Below are 27,897 nucleotides of genomic sequence, written 5' to 3' on the forward strand. Positions count from 1 at the left end.
CAGGCTAAGGAAAACTTGTGTTACCCAACAGTTACCATTCCTCCGTTGTTCCCAGCAATAATAAAAGCTGACGCAATATATAAGGTTGCCTTACAAAAGGCAAATATATTTAATAGTGTATACACAAATTAACTGTTTGGTAATGCTATACAAGGCAGGAATGTCTTTAAAGAAACCCTGAGCAAAAAGGAGGATGTAATTTTTATTTTACACTTATTGCGACATTATTTCTGGTATTTGTTTGCTATATCGACTAATAAAGGAATATGTTAAAAACAGATGTTAAAGTAAAACTGGGCATCCTTTCCATTTGCAGCTTATTTAAAAGTCTAGAGAAGAGAGTTCTGCCCCATCAGCTTCAGAAATAGATGTTTAACATGGTAGAGAACAAACCGAGCCCGAGTTACCCAAGACAACCAATTCCTTTAGCAGAAAGAGTGTCTTCTGTCATCAAAAAGAGCCATCTGGAAGAGCATTGGCTCCCTGCCAAGAACAACCCTTTAACAACTGCTTGTCGTGCACTTTAAGTAATAACGTTCATAACGGCACAACCTGGAGCGTTGGTAAAGGTCCTATTGGAGGAGCAACGTATTCCTCCTCCCTCAGTAACCGCAGAAGGATGTTCTTCTTATTCTTTGGCCAGTTATAAATGTGAGTGTTCTGCAGCCAGGTAGGCACGTGTTCCTGAAAAACAAGAAAAGAAAAAAAAAGCGAAATCCCATAAATCCTCCTGAATCTGTACCAGAACCTTGCAGATTCCATCAGAGCCTGCCAAGCAAGATTTCATTTTGTCTGTTCTAGGCACTTCCCGTAACAACAAGAAATTTTAATTTGGCTTCAAAATTGTATTTGGGTTCCTAAATAAATGAACTTGGTGTGATCTCACAGCTTGCCTGTCTCTCTTACTTTTCTGCCATCATGTTGGCTAATTTCACCACATTTCAAAGGGATTCTGATCTCAGTGACAGGCATCTAAAGGCTTGTGAAAATAAACACTGAGAAAAGAAGGGAGACATTTCAGTGCCCCTACCAGGATCCACACAACATGTTCAACCTTGAGAAGAGAATCGGTAGGGAAAGAGCAGGACCATGGGAGCACTTTCTCATCCTGGTAGCCTTCTCCCTCCTCCCCTTGCACCTTCCTTCACCAAGGACAGTGTCTCCTGGCCACCTCCTAGGCAGGAGGCTGAGGCCGATGCTAAGCAAGAGGAGAGGCTAATGCATCTCCAGATCGTTCAGGGTCAAACCTCCACCACTTCCTGCAATCTGGGAAAGATGCAGCCTTGCAGAGGGGTTGGCTAATGCCCATGAAGATAGGACCACCGTGGCCCTGGACAGTGACAAGCAGGCTGATGGAGAGGAACCTGCTCAGACCTCATGTTCCCATGTCTCCACAGCCTTGGGAGGTTTCCATATGGACAGCCTGGATGCATAGGGGTGACGGGCTGTATTCATACCACTAATTAAAAGAGGGTCAAAGACTGATCCTTGACCAAAACTGGCTCACGTCCACTGTGGAGATGGAGATTTCTTTTCGGAGAGGTGTTGTTGGAGACACCAGAACACAGCCAAAGTGAGACAGCGGGTAAGCAACATGAGCAGTCAAGAGCATCCAGCACTTGCTCCTCGGACCTCTTATTTAGCAGGGCAGTATTTCCCCAAGGTGAGCCCCCTTAGGAACAGCACAGTCCCTGTGAAGCCAGCAGAGCCAGCTCCAAGAGGACAGAGCAAAAAGCTGCTGGCATGCACCATGGCTCTAGTGTCTCACCAGAGGATGCCCTGGCATGAGCAGTGCATGTCCTGCCTGCCAGCAAACAACCTAGCTGCAGTCCAAATCTGTCATTCCCAAGCCTCATGCTCCTCAAATTGGCTGTCTTTTCCTAGGACTGTATGGCAGTGGGAACCAGGCATCATTGTTTCCACTCCTTAGGGAGCAATTTGTGTTAACTGGTGCAACCGCTTTGTTAGATCTACAGGATTTACATCTAAGAAGGAAGTAGATCACTCAGGCACCTACAGACCCATCAGTCCAACCCTCACACAGGCTTCTGAACAAGCGGCTTGGTGAGTGGCAGAGGTATCCTTGATAGGACAAGGGGTAATGGGTTTAAGCTGAAGGAGGGTCGATTTAGATTAGGTGTTAGAAAGAAATTCTTTACTGTGAGAGTGGTGAGGTACTGGAACAGGTTGCCCAGAGAGGTTGTGGATGCCCCCTCCCTGGAAGTGTTTAAGACCAGGTTGGATGAGGCTTTGGGCAACGTGGTCTAGTGGAGGGTGTCCCTGCCCATGGCAGGGGGGTTGGAACTAGATGATCTTTGAGGTCCCTTCCAACCCAAACCGTTCTATGATTATATGATCTATCACACCTGGCTTTCTGCTTTCTCCAGTGACTGAGAAGGCATAGGCTTTGGCGAATGGTCTCCCCAAAGTGGAGGTTTTAAAATGTTGCTCTACCAGGTGGACACCCCATTGCCCAACAAGGGTAAGGTCTCGCAGCATTTGCTTTGGTAGGAGCATGAATAAGATTTCTTGCTTCCACCTGCAAGTCTGTTTTTTGCATAGGAATGGATTTTAATCTTTGTGAACTTTACTCCTTTGACAAAACTGTTCAAAACGGGCCAAGAGATTCAAATGTTACTGGGAGAAAAAAGATAACTATGTTTGCATGCTCGTGCACACCCTTATTACCTAAAATTTGTTTCTCTACTAAGTCTTGTTAAGGGCTGTAGAAGGAGATGTGACGAAATACAGCAAGGGTTTATCAAATGAGCCCTCTGTCTTTGATAAGAGACTACATTTCTTGGAGGAAGGAAATGCAGTAGTCAGTTTGGACTTCAGCAAAGCATTTGGTATAGGTCCACATGGGAAATCATTAGTTAAGCTTGAAAAGATGGAAATTAGTGTGAGAAATGTATAGTAGGTAAGAAACCAGCAAGTGGGGATATAATGAGAGAGACATTATACATCCAGAGACAGGCTCTGTGCCTTTCTTCCAGAACTGCTCCTGTGGCCAATTTCTTTTAATATCCTCTGTAATGAACTCGGTGCAAAAAACCACCTGCACACTAATCAACTGGCAAAAATTTTAAGTTGAGGGAGCTGTGTAGGGGTAAGGGGTAACTATAGCTGCTATTTTGATGCAGGAGGAGAGCACAGAAAGCGAGAACGGGGCTTTTCCTTGCCACGTGACGCTGGTTGTCATTGTGGGTGGAAGTAATGGGAGAACGGTTACTGCCCTTTTAATTTTTTTTGTTCAGCTGTGTACATGTAAGCCAAGATGAAATTTGCTCTATGTCATAGAGTAAGTATTTGATAACTTTGAGGATCAAACTGGTAGGAAGAGGGCAGAACGTATTAGTGCAGAGGGCAGGGCTGTGCGTTCAGGCCTGTGTCAGCAGAGCTTGGTTTGAGCTCTCCCGTCTGCCCTGGCACCAACCCCGCTCACCTCACCCCTCCGGCTGCTTCGCTCTGCCAGAGGGAGCCTCCAGTGTGGGGCAGGCACGGCTTGCCTAATGCTTTGGTCATCGGGTGACCTGATCAGGAGGACACAGTTCTGTGGACTGGCTTGAACCAGCAAGACCCGGGTTTCCTTTAGCAGTCTGTGATAGGAAGCTGGAAATGCCAGTTCCACCTTAACTGCGTGTTGTGTTTTTTCCCCTCATTATTTAATTTCCTAATGAACACTCTTTGGATCACATAGATCTCTTCCCGTTGGAGGTCGACTAACTTTCACATGCCAGCAATTCTTTATGATGTGCTTCGTATGAGATTAACTCACCTAATAGCCACGTCCCCAAATGAAACCTTCCAAACCTTGCTCCCCTGCTCTTTTCCACTGCCAGCTACAGTAGGACTTGAACACGTAAAGGACAGTATAAGAAAGACAAAATGAAAGTAATTTGCCCACTGACGTCATCCAATTGTACATATACATGTTATTTTTCAGGTACCTCGCTTCCTCTGACTGCCCACAGACTTCATCATTACTGCAACTTGTTCAGGCTCTGGTGCTTTCCTTCCACCCATAATGTCCTCAGTTATATTATCATTAACTAGTTAGGTGAAGGTAGATGATGTACCAAGGAGATGTGTGGAGAAAGAGAGCAAAGCTAAATGGCAATAGAAAGTGCTGATCTGCATAATTTAGATGAGAAAGGCACCTCTTGAAAAACCGAAGGGTTATGTGGACTAAAGAGGATGGGCAGGAAGGCTGCCTGGAGCCTGATGCTTTGATAGGAGCAGCTGAATAAACCAACCCTGGAAATTCCTTATAGATCACTGTCTGAGAGAACCGCTGCTATATGCTAAATAGTCTTCCGATACATAAAGTTCAGCCAAAATTAACCTAAGTTTATTGCTCTTGTGTCTGCCTCAAAGCCCAAAGGCGGCGATAGTGCCTGCTGTGCCGCTTCTCTCTGCAACCCTTAAGATGCCAAGTGGCTGCAGGCTGTACGGTCTATTCACGCAGAAGGAGCCCCCAAGGTCAGAGCAGTCCTGCCCTTTTCCCTCAGATCAGCCTGCAATGACCGACTGAAAATGCTGAGCAGTTCCCTGCCCTTGGTCTGCCCAGTTCCCACCAGTGCCGTCTCCCAGCTTTTCACACTTAAGGCAAGTACCAGGCTGAGATCATTCAGGAAGGGAGCTGAATGACATGAAATACCAGACAGAGGTACCGTTCATTCCAAAGGACCTCACATATTGTACAAACCCAGGAACATATTTTCAAATTTCTGAGCTTATATTAAATCCGTGCCTAAATAAAGAACTTTGTTACACTAAAATCCACAATTGCAGTGGGACTTCACAGCCCTATAATCATTGATAACATCATTGCTTAAATTTTGACTCATGTTCCAAAATTTGAGCACCCAAAGAAATATAAGGAATCTTTCCATACTTTTCCAAAATGCAGCTGTACCTAGGGGTAACACGACAGCTGCCCAACAGTGCACACAGCATTTAGCCACAAAAAGTGAACACGAATACATCCATTCTGCATTTGGAGAAGAATGCAATTTCTCAACTATAACTGAAGCCGCTAAACTTTTGTGACCTTGTAAAAATCCAAGAGATTCTCTCACAGTGAGGAAGAAGAGATGGGAATCTGTTGCATTATTTCTTATTCTCAAATGAATCTTCAAAACCAATAAGGAGGGCAGTCAAAACTGCAAGTCCTAAAAAACCTTATAGTTTGCCTTTGATGGGCCCATCAAAGTTCAAGCAATAGCCTAGTACTTTAATATTTATTATCCTCTTTATTTTTATATTCTCAACCCACCCTCTTCCAGATCCTCACTTCACATTAGTCATAAATCTCTCCCATCTCACTCATCAGCATTACATCTGGACAAAATTACAAAAGGGTTAATATAAAAAGCATGCTTGCTGGATAGGTTGTCTCTCTCCATTTAAGTTATTTCAATGCTCAAGACAATTTGAGTTTTAGTTGTACAGTCATCATCAGAAATATATTTATGTGCTGATTTATATTGTGGATGAAATGTTTTTTATTTGTACGTACATAAAACTATAAACTTTTCATGTATAATGTAGCTTTGGAATATTACTAGTGGGATATTAAGAACCAAGAAATTAAGGGTTTGGGTTTTAAGATTTCATCTGGTGCACTGTAATCAAATTAATATGCGCTCAGCCATGCGATGAGTATAGAAGTATGTATGTTACCTTTTTGGCATTTGGAAAAAGCACAGGGATGAATCTGAAGTTCATACTTCCTTGTTGTATAAACTCGATCTGCATCTAGAATAGAACAAATTGCCAGATTTATTGTAACCACGTGTTAATTTTTCTTTGCATGCATCTGAATCCTATGCGTAAAACCATTTGTTGCTTACTTAAACCGCTCTTCTGTTAAGTGATTTGATCTATTGCTGGTGGAGTCGGTATCATTTTGTTTGGCCACTTAATCTGACTCTTCATTACTACAGAAAGGATACAGGAAAGATCTGTCAATGTTTCTTGAGCATTTAGTTCTGTGGTATGAAATAATTGTGGGTTTAGTTGCATGAAATCCCATGAGATCCATCTAGAACCGATAAAGCTTGCTTTGATTAAGGCCCCATTCAGTCTCCAACAGGGTGAAAGATTTCAGGTAGGGGCCAGCGTGTTCCCTGTGTCCCAGCTCTGTGTCTGAACTGTGACGCAGCCTGTCCCCTGGACACAGGCATCCCCGGGGGGGATAAGGAGAGCAAAGTACTGCTGAGAGCTCATCTGTTGGTGACGACAGCTTCTGAGAAGTTTGACTGCAGGATCCAACTGGGGAATCGGATGGGTTATGGGGTGAGAAAGGCAGCAAACTGTGAACTGAGGGAGAAAGGAGGAATTTCACAGCTCTGGGGGCTCTTCTGGGCTAAATGTCCATCCTGTGACTGACTGTAGGAATGGGCGTCTGTGACCCCCACTGGTCCCCTGCCACCCTGACCCCTTGGGAGCCCCCCCTTTGCAGCTCTGGCCTTCACTTTGCAATTCCACCTTTCAGTAAGCTTTACTGCTGCCCCAAAAAAGACCTCAGTTACGGGACAGCCGAAGCAAGAGGGGCTGGTTTGTACAGAGGAAGGTCAGGCATTGTTAGATAAGATTGTGCTCAGGGCTTTACGGCAGGACAACAAGGGCTGAAGAAGGTGAAGGAGGGGAAAAAAAACATTGAACAATAAAGAATATGGAGAAATAAGATGAGCATGTTTAATAGGATTTTTCTTCCTTGAACCTCTTAGCAGATGTTAATGAGCATACGGAGCTGATGAGAGGGAGGATTAATGAATTCCAAAGGGGGGTGTTTAACTATGGGGATTAGGGAAAACAAAGCAAAGAACCTGCCATTTGGAGACTGATTTGTCTTTTGAGAAGAGACAGACTCTTTGTAAAACAGCAAATGCATGTCCTTGCTTACCATCCTGTGGATGTATTTAGTATGTAAGCCGTGTTCATCCCTGTCCAGCTGGGATTCAGCCCCTTCCACATCCTGTTTGTATTTTGGACTGATTGCTATGATTATCATCACCGTCTTCTGTTAGGGAGAAAAGCACTTTTATGAAATTGGGAAACGCAGCATGTTTGGTAGAGGCAGATCGGAAATCTGCCAGTTGCTGTTTTAAGTGATCTTTATGTTCTTGGCAAACACGAGAGGATCTCATTCATTCTGGCAGGAAATACAGGAGAACTCGAACGCTCGTTCTCCTCATTATTTCTCGAGATCTCATAATATAGAAAATCTAAATGTCAAGAGATATATTAGCAGCTACCAGTTTACAGTTGGAATCCCTGTAATAAAAAGCTACTTTTTATCAGTGTAGAGTGTCTATGTACATACACAGAAAAGTTTTATCTTCAAATTCAGACCTAAATGTTTTCCAACAGCTTATGTAAAAGTGCATCTATTTAACCATCTATGGCTTTTTCTACATAAAGCTGCTAAAGGCAGTTGTCTACGGAAGTTCCATCTAGGGCTCTTGGCAACACAAACGACAACTCTTCTTGCTGACCTTAGCGGTGAGGTGTGCAGAGCGGTGGGCTTTGGCGGGCAGCCTGGGCAGGTTTAGGGGTACCTAGCAGCTCCATCCCACCTTGCCGCAGTGGACTGAAGGCAATTCTCCTCGCCTTGCCAGGACAGCCTGGATCCTGCCTGTGACCTGTTTAATCCCAGGCCTCCACTGAGCTCAGGTTTCCACAGAGGGGCCATCCTTCTTATCTGGGAAACGTCCCTCCTCCTTAACGGTGGGCCGGTGAAGAGGCTCAGCAGATGAAAGCCTCCTACTTGTGTTTACCTAGGGCCTGTCTTTTATCCCCGCCACATCAGGCTGTGTGAGGCTTCCAAGTCTGTGGCTCATAGTCAGCCTGGCACCTAATTAACTCTTTCCTTCTGTGCGATATCAAGGGAATTTGTTCCACTACAGGGTCAAATACGGAAAGCAGCCGTTATCCCTTACACCGACTTAACATACTCCAGAATTACTTTTGCTTTGCCTGACATGCATGTAAGCGCTTACAGATGTTGAGGGTTTGCAGAGAGATGCCCGGTTATACACATCCCCCTGCTTGTGTCCAAGCAGTCCCTTCTTCCTCACACGTGTAGAGGTTTTGCAGTTAGAAACTGCCTCTACAGACAACAGAGGAAAACAGACCTTTCCAGGGCAGGCAGGCAGGCAGGCAAAGATCCTCATGTGGAGGCAGGGAATTGCTCTCTGCACATACTGGTCTCTCCTACTGACTGTACAGGAGTCCCAGGGGACATTTGCCAGTTTGTATTTTAAATGATAATGATATTCAAAAGAAAATCCACCCTGGCTTCTAGTTTCAGTACCTCCATTACGCACGGTAAGCCCAAGCCTAATTCGTCCTGACGAAAGCCCCAAAATGCACGATTGCATTGCCACAGCAGAGGCCCCAAGCTGGCTCTGTGTGCAGTAGTACCACACCTGCGTGGTGGCGCACCTGAGCTAAGGTGTCCTGCTGGACACCTTTAGGAAACCTGTGTAGTGCTGTGTCAGATGGTTAAGCTTCCTTGCTCAGTTCAGGGAGAGCCCACCACTTTGTCATCCTGTTCCCAAGCCGTGGAGATCTGCCCAGAGCGAAGTCAGAGGCCCGGTGGCTACCCAGCAAGGCACGAATCAAAGGAAGCCACCCCATGATGGCACATGTCTGGCGACAGAATCATGTTTGTGTCCAGCTGTGCTGATATAATGGGACCACGTGGCTTGATCCTAAAGGAGACGTGCACTCACTGCTCCTTTGAACTTCAGAGGAAGTTGCTGCTGCAGGGGACTGCACTGGCACTGATACGAATCTCTATTTTACTGCTTAGATACCTACAAAGTGATGAGAGCAAATCTATCTTTCGACTAACAGAATACCAATTTCCAGTTTACATACAGGATGGTTTATCCAGAAGAACCCCTCAGTCTTTCAGACAGCAACATAAAAGTTACAGGTGAGAAGCAGGATGAACATTAGCCACTACTATGTGGCCTGGGATGAAACACAGCTATTATTTTAAACAAGCATAGCTAAAACCCAGTATTTAAAAAGGAGATGGAGGAACAACTTGTCCAATGGCAGCTTCAGGCTGAATGTAACAGCCAGCATTGGAATTTGGCAGGAATGCCAGGATTAGCACTTCATTTCTTAAAGAAAGAGCTTTGGGATCATAAGATGCAGAAGTGAGATATGCCTATGCTCTCGCTGCAAGGCCTCTGCCATTTCTGTAAGGGCAGGGAAGACAATAGTAGGGTCCTGCATTTTGATTCTGCTCCTGTTGCTATTAAAATAATTCAACCATTTTCCTCAGGTCACCTCTGCCGTGAACAAGGTTAAATTGCCTTTACATACATCACCTAGGTAGCGCTCCATCCACTTAATGATGTCAATACCTCGTACCGTGTCCTCAAATATATCAATCTGCAAGAAAACGAAAGTCTGTGGTGAGCATCCTTTTGCCTGTCCTCCCCATTTGGTGGCACTGAAAAGGCGCCTGCTCTTTTCCCTAGTTCCTAACATGCATACCTAATTCCCTAAGGAAAGAAACATCACACACACACACACATACGTGCATGCACAACTTCTCTCCCTTCCCCGCAGACCAGAGTCAAGCTGGATGGGCACCCCAGGCAGGCAGAGGGGGGCTGCTGCAGGCATACCTCTAGGCTCCCACTCTGCCGGCCATTCGACCGGCCGCCCTGCCCTGCCAGCTCCCAACTCCCAGGCATTTTTGCTCATCGGAACAAGGAACAACCCCTGACAGCAAATGTTAGATATTCAACATTTGCAAATTGGCTTTTTTGCGTCTCTAAACACCTCAGGTAGGTGGATGGCTGCCCACCTCCTCTATCTGTATAGCTGCAAATGTCCACTGTTTTCTAGTTGCAAGGGTATATACCGAGGGTCAAGTTTTAGCTTTGCATTGAACTAAATTTTCAGAGTGTGTGGTAGGAAGTCAGACGGTAACCCAGACTTCAGCGACAGCACAGAGGTGGAGGACTTCATAGGACTGAATATGACCAGCACTGCTCACTTCCCTGCATGCTCAGTAAGCCCAGAAACTGGCAATCAGTGACTGTGACCAATGGAGTAAATATTAACTTCTCCAAGTTTTTGACATTTGAGTCATGCTCTGCTCTCAAGTCTTTCTTTTTCCCTTTTTGAAAGTAGAAAACATTTGTTTCCTTGCTTTGGGGCCATTTTGCTATATATATTGTTCTGCAGCATATTCCAAGAATTGCCTGTCCAGCAAAGGTGCTATTAATGAGCCTTCTACTCCATACCTCTATGGTGCCCAGAGCTTTCTTATGAATTGGTCATAGTACCGAACTGCTGGAGAGAAGTATAATTGCAATCTCTGGAAAAAATCTTTGATTCATGAAAATAAATAAGCGTGAGCAAACCCCCTCACTGAGTCTCATTCAGCTTAATGATAGCCACTTGCTTAAATGCTTTCCTGAATTGAAGCCAAAGAGTGAAGATTGAGGGGTCGGATAGCATATGCACTTGAAATAAGGAAATATGAATCGAGATTTTGATGAACACTGAATCCTAGAGCCTCTGTGGATGGTTCCCTCAGAGAGGGCCGTTACGATGAAGCAAACTCACAAGAAGTTAAGTGAAAATCTGGATGGCTTATGGGATTAGACAGTAGGACCCAGATTTTTTCAGGCCAGTGATTTTAGAATCCCTTTTAAAAGTATAACAAAGCAAATGAAAGCATGAGATGGGGCTGCTTCATTAAGCTGTGTGAAACACTGATTTTAGATCATTTTTTAGCAGAAAGATATTCACATCTGAAGAACCAAAAATGTAATAGCATTGCAGAAAAAAAAGCTGGGATGGGATGAACATGAAAATTGACCTTTTTTAATATTGATATTACAGTTCAAATATGAGACAATGTTAATGGAATGGCTCACAAAACCTCAGACTATTGCCCATCTGGTATCTGGTGTCACTAAATGGAATTTTCCAGGGTCATTATTAAAACACATTTTAAAACATAAAATTCAGTTAAAATATGAGCAAACAAAGAGGCAAATCATTTAAGTTACAACTTTTAAAGCCAAGGCCATTTCATTTTATTTGTATCTTCTTTAACCTACAAAATGCAATAATAAACAGAAAAACATTTAAACGGACCAAGTACTGCCTCTGCATTTTTAGAAAAATCCTCTTTTCTCTCCTGGTTGAAAGTAATTTTCTCTGGAAGGAATACTTACAGCAGTTTGAAATCCATTTACAAGCAGGAAGTTCACAAATTTCATAACCTCTACCGCTGTGTCCACCGAATAGGTTATAAAGACCTTGCCTAGGAGAGAAGAGTCCATATGAGTATGCGATGGATTAAGATACACCATTTGGAGGGTGAGACTTTCACAGCCTTCCTTTTCCACTGCGCTGCGGGTTCTGCCCACCAACATCTCTTCAGATTATTTACAAAACGGATGCGGGATAGCGCAGTGGTTTGGTGTTGAACTCAACACCCCCATGCAGAAACCTTGGTCTAGATTTAAGCTCCTCCTGCCCTGCCGCTGGCAAGTGCCCCTGTGGAAGCTGGAGAGGGTAACATCGCTCTGCCGCCTGCCCTGCCCTGCTGCCAGGGCTGCTTCTTCCCCAGCCCTCTGGCGTACGTGCGGTTGGGCCCTCACCCAGCGCCCGTGCCACCCACACCGGCTGCAAGCAGCGCAGCTTTCCGCCAGACCTCATTGATCTGACTGAGAGCCGGAGGAGCCCTTACGCACGCCATGCTGCCTCACCTTACAGCAGCATTAACCCCCTGTGCGGGCAGGCTGGACGGCTGATGACAGCAATGTCTTCAGCTGCCCTTGCCATCATGGAAGGAGTTTTCTCACTAATTAAAGAATCATGGATTTGCAGGTTGGGGTAATCTAATCCAGCTGTTGCATCTATCCCAAGTGACACAATTTTATCCAGTAATTCCTGTATCTAGGACACACTAACTGATAAAGTAGGGTTTATCCAACAGTGGCGTCCAGTGTCATAACTCACTCCTACAGGCCAGAGAGATGCAACTCTCTGGATTTGAAAGGTGATGCACAAACTGAAGAATAAAGGAAAAATCAAAACCTCAGAAGAGATGTGGAGGGCTCATAGCAATGGTGTATCTCACCTGCTAGCCAGCATGGCATGAAGAAGGAAGCCAGTTTTCTGAAATGTGACTTTCCCATAAGACTTGAAGGGTGAAAGCATTTCAGGGGCCGCAGCAGAGGAAGCACCTCAGCCAGCACCTGTGCCAGCCTCAGCCCTCACCATGGGCTCCTGCCCCACAGCCCCCTCCACTCACCAGGTCAGGGAGAAACTGAGGTCGAGACTCAACATTTTTGTCTGGTTTGGGACAGGCAGAAACACTTTACCCCTAGGGCTTTCTTTGTTATTAGTCTTTTACTGTAAGCTTCAGTGCCTCCTGCCTCAAAGGGACATCCTGTTTAGCAAGAAGTCATGAAACCAATCTAAACAGTATTTGCTTTTTGTAAACAAAATAACAAGCAATTAATGACAATTATGTTTTCAGGATTCAAGAGGCTAATTCCATCCCACCAAACACGAATGCTCACACCCTACAGATGTGATGACACTCAGTATTTTCTTTTCTTGTTGTCTTTGTGTCTTAATGTCATTCCCCCTGCCTCCTCTCCCCCGGAGCTTTCCCACCTAAAGCTGTCAGGCTGCGCTGTAAAATCTTGCACAGAACAAATTTGCTAACCACTTACGCAACTCCTCTGGCAAATTGCTGGTTCTCAGCGTTCCCTTGGCTGCAGGGTTACTGAGAGGTCTTGGGACAGCAGCTGGAGATGGAAAATTGTCAGAAGGACAACAGCATGCTTCATCTGGGCCACATGCCTTGGGGGGAAGCTGACCATTAGGGAGCTGGTTGTAGAGCTGGTTTCTACAAAGAAAAGCAAGCGAGGATTTGAAAAATATTTCTTTTCAGGTAAAATTAGACTTTTTTTCTTTTAATAACACACTAAGAACTTCATCTGCATATCAGCTAGGAAAAGTTCTTGTAGAAATGCTTGTCTCGGCATTTCTACTTAGCTATTACAGCATTTTTTGAACGGATACCTTGGTGACAGTCTACCACAAGATGCAGTTTATTGCAGAAGTAACATTAGCCACAGGAAGTAAATGCACCTCATAGCTGAAAGCTGTTCAGTTTGCAATTAGCGGAAGCAAAAGTTGTTTCTGAGCGAGAAATAATGTCACGGTGTGGATGTTGTTACGCACATACAGGAGCAGGATGGCACTTGGGTAACCTCTTCCCCTTATCTAAAGGGTGCTCCATGGCACCTCGGGTGCTCTCAGGATGTCCTGTCCAGCACAGGAGGCACAGTGCAAGGTGGGGATTGGGAAAAATGGGGGTACAGGGCACTCCAGGTCCAGCTCTGGCACAGCTTGGAAGATCTCCAGTGTTGGACAAGACCAAAAGTTCTGCTAAAGAGAACAAAGTTAATTTCTTGACCAGCAACAGCAGACCAATGAGGATTTCTGATGTTGGGTATCTGCGCTCCGGACCTGCAATAACCTTGCCTAACGTCTTCTCCACTGTAACAAACAGCAAGAAAGGAATGATTTTAGGAAGCTTAGCAGTTCTTGTCCTACTACACTTTGGCTTTACAGTTTAGGTCAATAGGAAGGGGAACCTATGCAGATTTCTACATGAGGTGTGCTTTGAGTCTGCTGGGCTGAATCTGTTGGACGAGTGTTCGGTTTCTCTGAGAGCTCTTCCCCACAGAGCAGTGATGCTTAGTCAATCAAGCCCACTCTTTTTTTTTTTCTTCTTTGCCTTCCTTAAATGAATGATGACAGCCTGGTCACAGCATGTTTTCTGTTGTCACATTAAGATTTGGTTTATTCATTTTGGTACAGATGTTTTCTGTTACAAAATACTCTATAGGCAAATATTAACACCATATAACTGCCATTCCTGAAATCAGCAGGCAAACACCAGCCACGCAGCCACAGGACAGACCCCACGTATTCTGGATTTCTTTTGGCAGAAGGAAACACCAAGGAAAGCAACACGTCCCTCATCAACAGCCACAAAAAACTCCTCTGTGGCTAATTTACAGCTCTACCCAAAACTTCACCTTATCTAACAAATGCACCAAAAATTAGGAGTCTGTTTATAAATTTTACTACTGCAAAGGATATCCACTATTCCTCAGAATTTTTACATTTTCATACAAACTCTTCAGTGCAATTACCTCTGCTGCAGGTACTGCCTTACCTTGCTGTCACCTTTCTGTCACAGCCCCTAACTTTTCACACGCCAGAGCAGTGCGGTATTTCAATCATCCGCCCGCTTTTGTCCCGCCTGTTCTCCCAGTTTCCTGCCAAGACCATGTTACGTAAGTGGACATTTTCAAACACTGATGCCTGTAAGTCTAGCACCTCTAAAAGTACTGCGGCACTTAAATAAAAACGGTCTGATTTCAGATGTCCTCGATACCTGAAGCTTCAATTTGTCTTCAGGTAGCTGAGTCTGGAGAACACCCTGCATGGATAGTATTTCCCATCTGTTAATCACATACTTATAAGGAAGGAGATGTAAGGCCTGGTAAATTAATATTTGAAAACCAGTCAAAAAGCCCTGGATGAAAAGCGCTAGACACGTGGTGTTTTATTACTACATGAAAAATCATAGAAAAGGCTGCAAACTGATATAGAGAGATATATCAGCGATGGACAAGATTTTCTCCCTTTTTCTCTGGGCTACAGAACAGATAAGAAGGAAATCACTGGAAAGCAATGATTGAGGCGTCCCATGCTCATACTGTGTAAAGCTGAAGACTGCAGTGAGCCGCCAAATTGACCTTTGCTCTTGAGCAGGAGAGCTCTAAGGTTTCAACTGAGATATTTTTCAACCCCTCATCCCTTTAACCTTCAAGCATTTATCTTCCTTAACGTGTGCATTTCAGGGTTCGCTGCAACAACGTATCGGGTATCCGGCTTTGAAGTTCTCTAGGGTAAGGTCAGGCCCCTGCTGGGTGTAAAACAGCAAATAAAGAAAACTACCCAGCATCTCGCATGTACCCCTGCAGCCTTGGCACGCTAACATTTACAAGGCTTCCGAATTATTGGTTGAAAGCTCACAAAATCAGATGAGAGGAGCTTCCACGGTGCACAACCCACCTGCCCTGAGGCGTACTTACGGGAACCGAGGAGGACCAGGGGAGGAGCACGTCCTCTGGGGTGGTCGGTCTCCCGTGGCCTTGGGAGCACGAAGGTTTGAGTAATTGGGGATGACTTGCTGGGCTGGGCGGATAACTCTCATGCAAGGTCCAGGAACAGGAGGAAGTGGTTGCGATGTATGCGCAAAATGTTGGTAAGGAGCTCTGCCATCTGGGAGAGTGAGAAAATAAAGGCAGCAACTATTATTTCAGCCAATACATTTTTGCCTCAGTTTGTGTTTATGCCTTTCCAGGCACGTCCTCCTTCATGTCTCAGGAAACTGAGCAGTTTGGAGGCATTTGCAGGTATCTTGGTCTGAAAGCAGCCAGATTAAGGAATGTTTTACAGTATGAAGTTTCCTATTTCCCATTCACATACAGCACGGTTCAAATCCCCACCCTGGGTGGGGCTGTTGGGACAACATTGTGAAGCATTCAGGGCTGCTTTGTCCCCACACTTACCATGCCTCAGTGTTTTTTTGGTTGTTTTTTTTAATTTTAATTTCTTGTTGGCAATAACTTGCTAAAATGAATCATCCCAACATTCTCATGAAAGCAGATGCAAAATCCTGGAACAAATCAGTTTGCAACACCAAGGCTAAACAGACTGTGATTATTGTAAATGAAAAGAGAAAAAATAATCTCTTGGTTTGTTACTTCGCCCTGTATGAATTTTCTGCCTAAGTGACCTTTTAAGGCCTTGCTGCTGCTCCTGTTGCCATCCAGGAGGCTGCAGGGGAAACCCAAAGTGACAATTTTTCTCAAGCAATTCTGAAAAACCTACTGTTGTTGGCCACGCACACATAATGCTCTTGAATAACTAATGTACAGTGGAACTGTTGGCATAAACTGAAAGAGAAAGCAATGTAAGCTGTTTGTTTCCCAAATGGGGAAAACTTTTTTTTTCCCCCAGTCTTTCTGCTTGCAGTTTTCATTAGCCAGCAGCTCTGCGCACTTTCAAGCTGCTGTGCGCAGATCAAAGTCCAGCCTGGCAGGGCTTATTAGTGCTGCATGATTATGGTGTTATGAGCTGGCTCTGAAAGCTGTGGTACTCAAACACTCTTTCCCCCTTCTCCCCAGACTGTTTTTTTTAAATCCTTTTAGCTATTTTGAGGTCCTGCTTTTCCTTTTCCTAGCAGCCATGAGGACTAAATTTTTTTTAGAAAGGGGAGGGGGAAAAAAAAGGAAGAAAACAAAGGTTTGATGAAATAGTCCAATTCCAGGAGCCAATATTAAAAAAAAAAAAAAAAGAACCAACCCCACAATTGCAAAGAGATTTCTGATGAAATTGGGAGTTGGCGTATTTGTGGAGATTGTTTTAGGAGATTTTTCCTGCTCTCCCTCTTAACTCTTTGCAATAGGACAGGGTGAAAGAGGCTGGAGGAACAAAATTGAAAGTAAGTATGTTCTTCTCTTCCGCATGACCAGCTCTAGGGAAGGTGGCAGGGCTCTGGGAGATTCCCTTTGGTTTACAGGTTTTCAGGCTAATGTTTCACCAGCTTCCTTTGGATCTATCTGATGCTACAGTATTTTAATGGCTGCGACCACTGCTGTTCAGAAGCACAGCATGGCCAAGTGTGCGTGCCCACACACCCCATCAGCTCTCATATATAAATATCTGAAATAATGGTCCCTGGGCACATAGCATTGCTGTGAGGATTTCTTTGACTTCAGAAGCAGTTTTGCTGTTGTATCGCAAATAGCAGGTGTCCGGAGCCAGCTTAGAGCCTACGGGCACAATTGCTATTCCCCGGGAGAGGCATGTTGCAACACACAAACTGCAGAGCTTTGTTGTGGGTTGCCACTGCCCAACAATTATCTGAAACGCAAGGAGCTGTCAGGAGGTGATTTACGCTGTACTGGGCATGTGAGAAACAGGAGTACAGTTGCCAGCTTCTTGGTTCTGACCAAATCTGCTCCAGCCATCTGAGTTTATTTTATTCTTTTTGCCCTCTGGATATGGTTGAAATGGTAGTGATTTTTCTAAAGAAAGCCTTTCAGAGTTCCTGCTTTAAAACAAAATGGCCTCATTCAGTAAATGTCCTACTTCTCACCATGCCTGCGTGTGGAGGAGATAAATGGAGGTAAATAGTGAGGGGTGTTGTGCAACCAGCTCTTTGTCTGCTTAAAGCTAAACTGAAAGGAGAAGGTACGAACAGAAAACCAGAGGACGTTTTGCAAATGTTCAGCAGCAGACACTGATGAAAGTCCATCTGTAGCCCCTTCCCCTTTAAGAAAGTCCCAAGAACAGAGGCGAAAACTGAGGCTCTGATACCCTCTCTCTTTCATATACCTAATTATAGTGCATTGCTAGAATGACAAAACTCCTTAAACAGATGTAATATAAACGCTGTGGAGTCAACAGAAGGTTAAAAAGAAAAAAAAGGGTTATCAGAACAGGCCTAGAGCTTTTTATTACAAAGCCAGCCCAAAACGGGTTGGGGTCTCATGAGTCTAATGTAATATAAATTATATTAAAACAATGATATTACTGATGAATGTTCAAAGCTCACTTCATAACAGATAAAAATCTCAGAGACTGTAAAGGAATACTAATTAATAGCAGGCTGTAAACTGCGTCGTAGTCTCCAAGAGCCAAAACACCCATATTGATGGAGTCACATCAGCGTTCAGTGATACAATCACCAGCAGCTGAGGGCTCCATTTTAAATAATGAGCTTTCATTTCAGCTGACAACAGAAAAAAAGGAGGATGATGAATGTCACGCTCTTTTCACATAGAAATAAAACACATGGGTGAGTTTGGTCATAACGCTGGGAGATACTATTTACAGAGATCAAGGGTAACCTCCCATCCTGATTCTGGCAGGAAATTCTCAACTTTGGGGATCCGAGTGGGAGCAAGGAAATCCATGAAAACAACAGGAATTAAGTCAGTAGAGGAGGCTGCTGAATGACTGATGCAAGGAGGAAGGAAATGACTAGAATATGAAATAACAGCAGGGAGAAGGCTGTGTATGCTCAGCGTGACCGACAAAGGCTAGTTTCTAGGCAAAATCATTAGCCTTCATTTGATGAACTGTGAGCTCTTTAACTTTTCATCCGGCTCAGAGGTTCTGCATCAGAGAGTCCGGCTGCATAACCTGAAAATCTGGAAATATAAAATGGACTGCAAATAGATGTCTAAAAAGGTTAATAATTGCATGCCATGCATGGCCATTAAATAGACTAGGAAATCACCAGCTTGGTGAATGATGGCTGCGATACACCTGGAACCCGCCCCGCGGGGTGAGCGGTGCTACTCACATGGGCCCTGGGGGTGCTGCTCTGCCAGGCAGCGGTGCCCAAAGCAGCCACGGGCTTGCGAGGAGGCGTTGGGATGGGGCAAGTGCTGGCACATAGGGCACTGCTGATGCTCAGGTCCAAAAAACTCTCTGGAGATCAGTGGTCCTGGGAGGTCCTGGGGGTTCAGCACGGACACCAGCGGTAAGGGAGGCTCCAGGTGCCTGGTGCCCATGATGTCTCGTGACTGGGAATTGTACCCTGTGTCCACGGTCCCCAGCTCTGCTGGGGGTCTGTTTCCTGAGGGTTGCTGTGACCATGAACTCCCTTGGCTGCTCTCTTCCAGCAAGTCCTTGGGAGCGTCAGACAAGCTCTGCTCTGATTTACTGGAGTTGTGCCCGGTGTCAACTGAAAGCTGTGGTCTTGGCTGCATGCCTGGTTTGTCCATAGCTACAAGATGCATCCTGGAGGGAACTACTCCAGCTATTGATTCACCAGGGGAACAGAAGCGTCCATCTCCATTAGGATCAGTATATTTTGCCCATAAGCTGCTCTCCGGCTCCGCAGACAGTGCTGACTGATGATGTGCTGGTGCTCTGCAGTGGCATGATGGATCAGCCACAGGCTGAGGCGTTCGAGCAACACACGGTCTGTGGGACTCCTCATCCTCCGTATCCCCTCCAGAAGGCTCCAAAGCCCTTTCCACGACATGTTCGGGAAATGGGGACCATGGCATGGACTCATCCACTTCGACTGGTATGCTTCGACCCACAAATGTGCCTGAAAAAGTGGGAAAAGAAACACTGTAGATGGACAGCCATACAGACAAATGCCTGTCATCAGTCATGACTCAATGACTGCAAGCTGGGATACTGAAGAGCAATATGTATTCTTTATATTTTTGTGTTTTTAAAAAATACAGGCAGAAAACAGCAACAAAGGTTTGGCTGAATTTTGGCAAAGCAAGAAAGCAGAGGGTTAGCTGGAGTGTGGCTAGCACAGAGTTATAATTTGGACTAACCTGACACAGAGGCCATTTCCAAGTTTTGTAGTGGCACCGGAAACGAGTCAGCTGCCTTACTGCAAGGCCAGGATTTTCCAGCAAACTGGAAAACAAGAAAAAGGACTCTTGTGAACATGGTACAGTTTCACACAAGCAATAATCCTAAAATAACTCTGTCTCAGAGACTGGAAAAGAAATACCAGTTAGAGTTCTGGAAATCACATTGCACAAAACAGACGCTTTTATGGGATTTCTGGAACTTACTGTTCCTGCTGAGACTGGAGGGGAGAAAAGCACATGAACTGTGTCTCAGAGGTGATTTCTGCACCTAACAAAAGAGCAGGCTGCTTAGGTTTGGAGGTTTGGCTCAGGCATATTCCAGGGAATACAATCACTTGCAATTATTTTACTCTGGACCTTCTAATAATAGCTTCACACTGATTCCTCGAGTCTAAACTTCACCACACACCTAGCTGAGTAATTTCAACTCCAAAGCTTGTTTCCAAGTGTTGCTGCTTATTTTATCAAACCACTTCATTCAGCCTGTCATCATATGGCTGTTGTTAATTCAAATTATTGAAAATTAAAAGACAATTTAGAGATGTTAGTTACTGTTTGGATATTTTTTTTCCCCTTCCTTTGGAATTGGCTTGGGCTCAAACATCAAACTTGTCACTTCCTTTTGGGGCTGCTGTCGGTAAATTCGGTCCAGCCAAGCAATCCCTGATGATGGACGCCTTTGCTCTACCTTCACTCAGAATGACAGCAGCAGTGATGGCTGAATGCTGAGCAGGCTTTGGAAGTGCAGCCATCTTCATCCTCTTATACAGGGGTGCAGATTAGCTTGCTACCAGCAAATTTTATCTGCTACTGTGGAGTACAGAGAAATGAGCCTGGTGCTCATCATTTCCCCAGCCATTTTCCTTCTATTACATTGGACAAGCTAAAATTCCAAGTACGAGAGGTAACAGAATAGAATGGACTAAGCACTCAAGCAACGGGAATGACAATGTTTGGATACAGAATCTGGTAAAGAAAGTCAAAATCACAACACGTTTGAGGAGCTTCTAGTGATCCAAATATTTCTCCCAACTTCAATCACAGTAGCTCAAACAGAAAGGTCAAATGAAGAACATATTCAAATGACCACAGTATTAAAAACAGTTGAACAGGATCGCAGAGAGGTATGAGGCAGTGTCCCAACCGTTACCCTGGCCCCCACTGCGATTCTGTGAAAGCAAATGATGTGCCCCGTGCTATAGGGCAGGAGTGAGGCTTTACATTCATGCTGATCAGATCAAATGACATGTATTTCCCCCTGAAAGCATCTCTGGCATAGAAAATTCTTGGTGGAACATTTGCTGGGAAGTAGGATAAAAACTCTGCTTTGCTGCCGGGCTGCAATGTAAATATCCCTCCTCTGTGTAACTTAAAACCCATCTATGTGGAAGATTTACTATATATTCATACGCATCCTATGTTATAATAAGCACGTCCACAGGGAGAGTTATCCTGGGATAATTACAGTAGGATAATTACGCTGGTAAATTTTCCCATGTAGGCAAGTCCTCGGAGCAGCTATTAGTTGCTCCAACACAGTGAACACGCTGCTGCTCTGACAGCTGCAGCCCCCTGCGTGAGAGCGCTGGGTCTGGTGCCAAACCAGCTCCTTCCCATACGAGCACCCAGGCTTGAAACCCTCACGGTCAGCTCACCACCGTCACACATCTCTCCCTGCGGTTTGCATCCCTTTTCCTCTATGCCACGTCACTGCCGGCCCTGCTTGCTGAGTCATGGTTCTCCGACAGTCATAACCGATGTTATGGGAAAGGCAAAACCTCGAGCTCTCATAATCAGCACAGGACCATGACAGGGACTTGTGCTGCGCTGTCCTGCGCGGCGGTGGCAAAGCGCCCTTTACCTGGGACATTCGGTCAGACGGCAGTTTAAACGGTCACTGCCCTGTGGTGGTGACTCACCAGGACGGTACAGCACAAAGTCAGATTTACACGAATCAAGGTGTAAAGCTGCCGAGTGATCCCCTGCCAGGCTTAGAGAAGTGCCTGTGAAGGTTAGGTGTCGAACTCCCTGCAAGGCATCTGCCTTTTGCTCATCTCAACAGCTTTGTAACCCTGACCCCCAGATCATCTGGCCTCAGAGTGCCTGCTCAGATGTGCTTCGACTTGTGGCGATCTCTGTCCATTTCCTCATAAGATGAATGTCAGGCACTTGAGCAGCACAAATCACATTGCAAATTCTTATTCCCCCCCACTGAGCGTCTCCAGTGAAGTGGTTCCTTGTGCAAAGTTCATCCCGGTGTTCACAAAGTGCACGCTCAGCTGTGGGGTGCCAGGGTACAGCTCCACCACTTCAGCCACAAGCGTTGTCTGAGCACCCCTCCCATGAGATAGAATCCTTAGCAAACACTCAAACACGGCTTTTCAGAAACAAATTTGCAAAGCCTCATACACTAAGACACTTCTTTGGTGGTCTCTGAAGTAGTCAGATCAAAATGCTAGAAAACACATTGAATTCAGATCCTCTATATTCAATAGCCTTTAGCTTAGCACCATGACAAGAAGAACAGATTTCTGCGGAGAAACCGAGAACTCAGTCCAAAGCCCAGTGAAGTAAATGGGAATCTCTCTATTGACTTCAGTAGATTTTGGATTGGGTGTCAGACAGGATTTAAAAGTTACAAAATTCCTTTGGAGGCTACAATCTCCAAAGTTTTTGGTCTTGTTTTTTTTAGTTCCATTGCTAACACCTGGCTATCTGTGAAACGGATCACACACAGACTGTGTGAACCTAATGAAAGGCACAACACGGGCAGAAAAAATTCAGACTTGTTTTCTTCAAGTTTGTTATTTTGTCTATTTACTCTGCCTTTTGGAGGGTGTCCCTGCCCACGGCAGAGAGGTTGGAACTAGATGATCTTTAAGGTCCCTTCCAACCCAAACCATTCTGTGATTCTATATTAAGACTTTATTAAACTGTATTGCAAATGATCAGCTACCAAACTCTTCAAATGGCTTACTTCTTAATGTCTTTTAATGTCTTTTACTACTTAAAAATGTCTTTCCTATTAGTTTAGCCCTCTGAAAGGATAAACGCCTCTTTATCTCTCAAATCAACTTAATATTTAAATGACAGCCTTATTTCCTTCCTGTGTAACATGAGCTAAACATGAAAATTACTCCAAATATCTGAGTAAAAATAATTCAGCCAGAAAGAAGACAGACCTGATTCCATCACTTGTGTTTTTACCTGCAAAAGCTTCTAGTTTTGGGGGTTTTTTAATACGATTTTGCTTAGACCCTGCTGCAGGATAGCCGAGAAGTGAAAGCTGAGCTTTGATACCCACGCACAGCCCCTGCTCCCATGGGGCTGAGGTAGGAGGCACCGAGGGGCTGAGGGCTTTGGGGTTAAAACACATCATTAAGAAGGAGGAAAAGTGACTTCATCCTCCTCCTCCCTCAGTAGCTCTGGTTGTAGGGAGAAGCTGTTACAAGAGCAGAGCTCTGTCTGTAGAGATGGCCCCGAGGATAAATTAACCCAAGGACATGCTGAACACTTTGTGAGCAATGCTGGCAATGGCATGTGGATGGGAATTCCCGAGAGAAATCCCCACGCTGCTGGAGATGTTACAGATGATTCAGAAACATCCTCCTCCAACAGCAGTGCTTCAGGACATTGTTTCTGCTCTGCTGAAGATCCTCAATTTTGGAAAAAGACCCAACACTGAGCACATTATCCCGGTATTTTATGCTGCCTCATGCCGCAGAGTTCCATTAGGTTTCCATTGACATTCCTAGTTAGCTTATCCTGCAAGCATGGTTATGCATAGGACAGAAAAACCACTTGCTTAGGTCTCCCACGCTGAAGAATTAGAATAAAGGAATGCTTCAGCATATTGAAATACTCTCAGAAACCTGTAGCCTGATCCGTTTTCTGGCACAGAGACTGCTGGAGAGCGTAGATCGTGCCCAATCTCGTTTCCAAAGACACTGCAGCCTCAAGTCAGATCATGATATTGCCAGAAAGCTTTGAGAATTTAATATCCCCCCTGCACCTACGAGATGCAGGAGATTACTGATAACCAACTGGAGTCATTGCATATATTCCTGACTGTAATAAAGTGGAGAGGCCCTCCCTAAAGGGACAGAGTAGCCAGGCCTGGACTGCTCTTAAAAAATGTTAAGAGAACTCCTTAAACTACCCCTTCCTTCCTCTGCTCATACACCCAATTCTGTAACATGCATTAATTCAGCAAATAACCAGGTGGGTGCCTGGTGACCCAAGCTCCTGGGAAGAAACCCCATCCCAGCAACCTTGTGAGGCTTCCAGCGTCTGGAGAGGTTCTCCCACCGCTCCTGCCAGCGAGCCGGGAGAGGCTGCCCAGCCCTCCTGCTCACGGCCGGCTGCTGCTGGCAACGGCCACTCCTGGGAAGCTGCAGGGAGACCACTAATGAAGGGGAACAAATTCTTCTGTGGGTCAGTAGAGATGGGCCTGAGCACCCAAGTTTGAAGCAAGGGGCAAACTCCCCTAAAAAACATCTGACAGAGGCAAGGGGTTGGCCAGGGAGAGGAAGGGTGCTGGGTTTGGGCTCATCTGTGCAGTTTTCTTGCGGCTGATTGTGAAATCCATCAGGTATTTCATCTGTTTCCCAGCACCACGACTTGTCAGGCTGCAGTGTCCCAAACACACACACTAACCATGTACCTGCTTTTGATTAGAAAACTCCTGTCATGAAGAAACAGAAGAGAGACTCTGCAACACGAGCGTAGCTGCGCTCCCCATCACTTCTGGAGAGGGGGAAAAGCTCTTCGCTCTTTTGATCAAAGTTGTATTTGTCTACATTGTTAAAAAAGAAAGTATTAGGATGAGAAAGAAACCTCACCTCCCTTGGTGCACAACACACAAGGGAAGGGTTTTTTATTCACCAGTCATGGCATTTCTGAAATGGCACCAGTATAAATTAATTAAGGCAAAGATGAGATCACAAGGGGTGGGGATGGACAGCAATGTCTTCATTTCCAAATAATTCCTGTGTACTTTGAATCCTTTAAGCTCCTTGGTGCTGCTTGATATCCATCTGCAGCACGGGAGTAAGCGGATGCAGAATTTGTAAGCTGCTGTGAGGATGCGTACATTGCGATTGCAACAAATGCTGTTAGCATGGGGTCAGTCAAGCTGCAGTGTGTTAGTACACTTGCCTTAAGTGCAGCTTTCTCTACAGAAACACTAGACACAACTTTCCTCAAAAAGCCCCAGACAAATCCTTTTTAGGAAGAGCAAGTGCAAATGTGGGAACTGTTTTGGGTCTATAACCTAAATAAACTCAGCCAAAGAAATCTAAGTTCCAGAGTTTCACACTTCACCATGAGGAATTTTGGCTGCTGTCATCACGGACGCTTACCCTCTCCCTTGGGTACCCTCCACAGTGAAGACTAAGGCAATGTGTCACATTCCTAGCCCAGATTTTAAGCCCTCCAGGGCAGGTAACGTTTATTTTTACGACTTCTGGAAAAAGCAGAAAAAGAATATGAAAACAATGGTCCTCTTCCACACTGACTATACGGTCGCTCTTACACATTTTCTGCAGCCACGGCATGAAAGTCTACATAGGCCAGGAGAATAGGAAAACGTACTTCCAACCATCCCTGCACGGCAAACATCACATTTCCTTTTGCAGCACTAAAGGTGCTTCACTGGGCAATCCATGGTGCAAGGGCTAGTGTAGACCCGGTATTTTTTGCTTTAGTGTAGATGTCAATATGCATGTAATAGGAATGCTAGGCAGGTAAGTTGGAAGAAACCAGAAGTGCAACACACTCAAGCAGGATCCAAACAGGCATCTCACTATAGGCAGCATTCCCTGCCAGTTTTCTAGAGTTTGTGAAATATGAAAATGTCTGCAATGATTGTAGATATTCTTAAAAATGTGTTTGTTTCCCAGAAATTACTTCCCACCCATTTCTGATGCTGATAAAACTCCCACAGGCACTGAATAATCCTCAAAGTGGCATATCCCACAGCCCCGGAACATCTAAAAATCCTGGCACAAAATCGGGACCCACGGAGCGAGGCTGGACAGGGGGACCACCCCAAGAGGTATAAATCTCCCCAGCCTGCTTTCCTATAGCCTTAAGTTGGAGTCTCTGGTTCCTAATAAGGGAGAACCTCCAGTATTTCACAGAGCTGATGTATTTCTTGTCCCTAACCACTCTCCCTGTTCCGCAGCACGTGGGCTGTGGGGTGTGTGGGTGGTGGGAAGGCGTGGGGAAGCCTGGAGGACCTGACGTGTCTCCCTCAGCTGGTGTGAGAACAGCCTCGCTCACTTGCTTTCACGTAACATGCAGAAATGTATATATCTTTCAGACGTGTACCCTCTGCTAAACTTCAAAAGCCGCTGCTGGGGGTGTAGGGCACTGACAGACACGAACACCATAATTGCACATGCCTTGTTTCCTGCCTTAGAAAGACAAAAAGAAAACCCAACCCTGTAAAAAAAAAACAAAAAAAACAACCAGCCCAGCATGCTTCAAGCCATTGCCTGTGCTCAGCAAGAGCAAGCCTGACCTCAGAGGCTGACGGCATCACAGGCAGCAGCACAACCGGCAGACGCTCGCCAGCAGCCGGCGGCATTGGCAAGCACTTGCTGGGGCACCAGCCCTGCTGCTTGCGCCCCTCGCACCCCATCTTCGGTGTCGCCCGCTGCAGGGCTCACAGCCTTGTCCAGTGGTGGCAGAGCATCGGTGCCTACCTGAGACAGCACGGATGTGGCCAGGCCAGGCCTTGAACCGGCACGGGGCTTGCAGGAAATGGGCATTTCTGGCCTGGTGGTCACTGGTGGTGGTCGAGGACCAGTAAGCCCAGATCTGCCATTCTCATTGCCCAGTCAATGCTAGCCCTACAAAACCCACATCCTGAAACAATCAGTTTAGGAGCAGGTTTTATACGACTGATTTGATCCTAATTAAAAAAGAAATACTACCGGCTTGCTCCCACTGTTTCCATACCAATGCCAAGGAGGATGGTGCAAATGGGGTCTATGATCCCGTTTTCTTCACGCTTTCCAGCCACCTCTCCCTCACCAGGTCCGTGGACCTGTCCTATGCAGCCCTGGGGCAGCTGGAGAAGAGAGAGAGAGAGAGGGGAGAGAGAGTGAGGAGAGAGAGGAGAGAGCCTCGGCCAACAAACCACCTTGAGCTTGCGCGGCTGTGCCGGGCGGGAGCGGGCTCAGGCCTGGCTGCCAGGCATTGCCAGGCAGCTACGTAAATAGGCAGGACAACATTTCGACACCAGGCGTGTCCATGCCCAGTGTTTACCCCCAAACCTTCCTGATTTAAAAAAAAAAAAAATCAAACAAAACCCAACAAAACCAAACAACAAACCACCAAACAACAAAACAGCAGTGAAATGGCTGAAACATGTTGTAACCATCTGTGAAACTCTGGCTATCGTTACACCAGAGAGGGGGAGAAAGGGAGCGAGAGAGCAACTTGAGGGACACCCCCACCCCCCCGCCCGAGCGCCAGAAGTGGGTCACCAGCTAATTACAAACAGGCACCGAGCGAGGCGGCATCTCTGACACTTCTTACCTTGCCGGCGAGGGAAGCTCACGCTGAGCCGACCCAGGAAAGCGAGGGCTGCCGTGCCTCCTGCGCACCCCGGCGCTCTCCCGCCGTGCCCGGCTCTCCTTCCTCGGCCGGCCGGGCGGGTTGGGTGTTGGGTTGTTGGGTTGGTTTTTTTTTTTTTCCCTCTTTTTACGACACCCTCCCTGCCTCTCCCAGGTAAGCGGCAGAACTGGCTCTGCAGCAGGAAGTGGAAGAGGTCGGCACGGCACGGCACGGCACGGCACGGCGGTGGGAGAGCCTCCGCGGGGGAGTGACACTTTGAAGCTCAAAACTCTCTGGAAATGCCTGCGTACGGCTCGCTCCCTCCCTCCCTCTCTCGTAGGAAGCCGGGCTGCCTCTGCTTGGGCCCCGCAGCTAAACAACTGCGGGGGAAACCCGGTGTGATTCCTAACCGGAGTGCCTCACCGGGAAAGCCAGCCTCAGTCCTCGGTAGCTTACTGCCAGTGCCAAACGCTAAACTGTGATTCAGACTACTGAAGATAATCACATGATGGGTGTAAGAACTATATAAAGAACAAAAACAGGATTTCTCATCTATTTTTTTTTTTTTAGGTTAGACTTCTAGACACTTCCAAGTTTCTCTCTACACCCCCAAGGAGCAGAAACTCACTTTTCCTACAAGCTGAACCCCTTACGTATTTGCACAGCTCCTGAAAGCGGGGAAATGCCGGCGCTGACGGTGTGCTGGGGTTCGAAGCCGGTGAGGCTTGGTGGGCGCAGTGCCAGGCTCCACAGCAGCCGTCCCCCCTGCGCCCGCTGAACACAGCTGCCTGTCCCAGCCTACACCGCCTTCCTGACCCCCCACTCAGCACATCTCCCT

The 27,897-nt window shown here is 45.9% G+C and overlaps 1 protein-coding gene and 1 long non-coding RNA gene across 12 annotated transcripts in view; one reads left to right on the plus strand and one right to left on the minus strand.

Annotated features, from left to right (window-relative positions):
* The window catches only part of LOC142600977 (uncharacterized), a 523,379-nt gene that overhangs the window by 430,037 nt on the left and 65,445 nt on the right, over positions 1–27,897 (plus strand). The window lies entirely within an intron of this gene.
* TRAF3IP2 (TRAF3 interacting protein 2) lies at positions 81–27,801 on the minus strand. Of its 11 annotated transcripts, none has more exons than XR_012834506.1 (12): positions 25,089–25,393; positions 19,455–19,539; positions 18,458–19,213; positions 15,174–15,363; positions 12,732–12,907; positions 11,220–11,308; positions 9,346–9,414; positions 6,911–7,027; positions 5,856–5,942; positions 5,686–5,760; positions 3,779–3,853; positions 81–684 (listed from the first exon to the last, which is right to left on the minus strand). XR_012834506.1 is itself a non-coding variant. In XM_075747912.1 (12 exons), exons 4-12 carry the CDS (start codon positions 19,468–19,470, stop codon positions 538–540), a joined length of 1,635 nt encoding a protein of 544 aa, XP_075604027.1. In that variant the 5' UTR covers positions 19,471–19,539; positions 24,160–24,291; positions 26,460–26,571; positions 27,042–27,787; the 3' UTR covers positions 81–537. The 11 variants fall into 11 exon arrangements, 8 of the variants coding, with proteins under 8 accessions (XP_075604027.1, XP_075604025.1, XP_075604024.1 ...); XM_075747912.1 differs by lacking the exons at positions 3,779–3,853; positions 5,856–5,942; positions 25,089–25,393 and adding exons at positions 24,160–24,291; positions 26,460–26,571; positions 27,042–27,787; XM_075747910.1 differs by lacking the exons at positions 3,779–3,853; positions 5,856–5,942; positions 25,089–25,393 and adding exons at positions 24,160–24,291; positions 26,435–26,571; positions 27,042–27,787.

Source organism: Balearica regulorum, chromosome 3, assembly GCF_011004875.1.
Source record: "Balearica regulorum gibbericeps isolate bBalReg1 chromosome 3, bBalReg1.pri, whole genome shotgun sequence".
Classification (NCBI taxonomy): domain Eukaryota; kingdom Metazoa; phylum Chordata; class Aves; order Gruiformes; family Gruidae; genus Balearica; species Balearica regulorum.

Coding starts and splice junctions, on each gene's coding strand:
- TRAF3IP2 (XM_010304347.2), bottom strand. CDS start 19,572: ATGTTCACAAGAGTCCTTTTTCTTGTTTTCCAGTTTGCTGGAAAATCC. Junction 19,214..19,454: donor GGAAATGGCCTCTGTGTCAG/GTTAGTCCAAAT, acceptor CCACTTTTTCAG/GCACATTTGTGGGTCGAAGC. Junction 7,028..9,345: donor TGGAGCGCTACCTAGGTGAT/GTATGTAAAGGC, acceptor TCTCCCTAACAG/AAGACGGTGATGATAATCAT.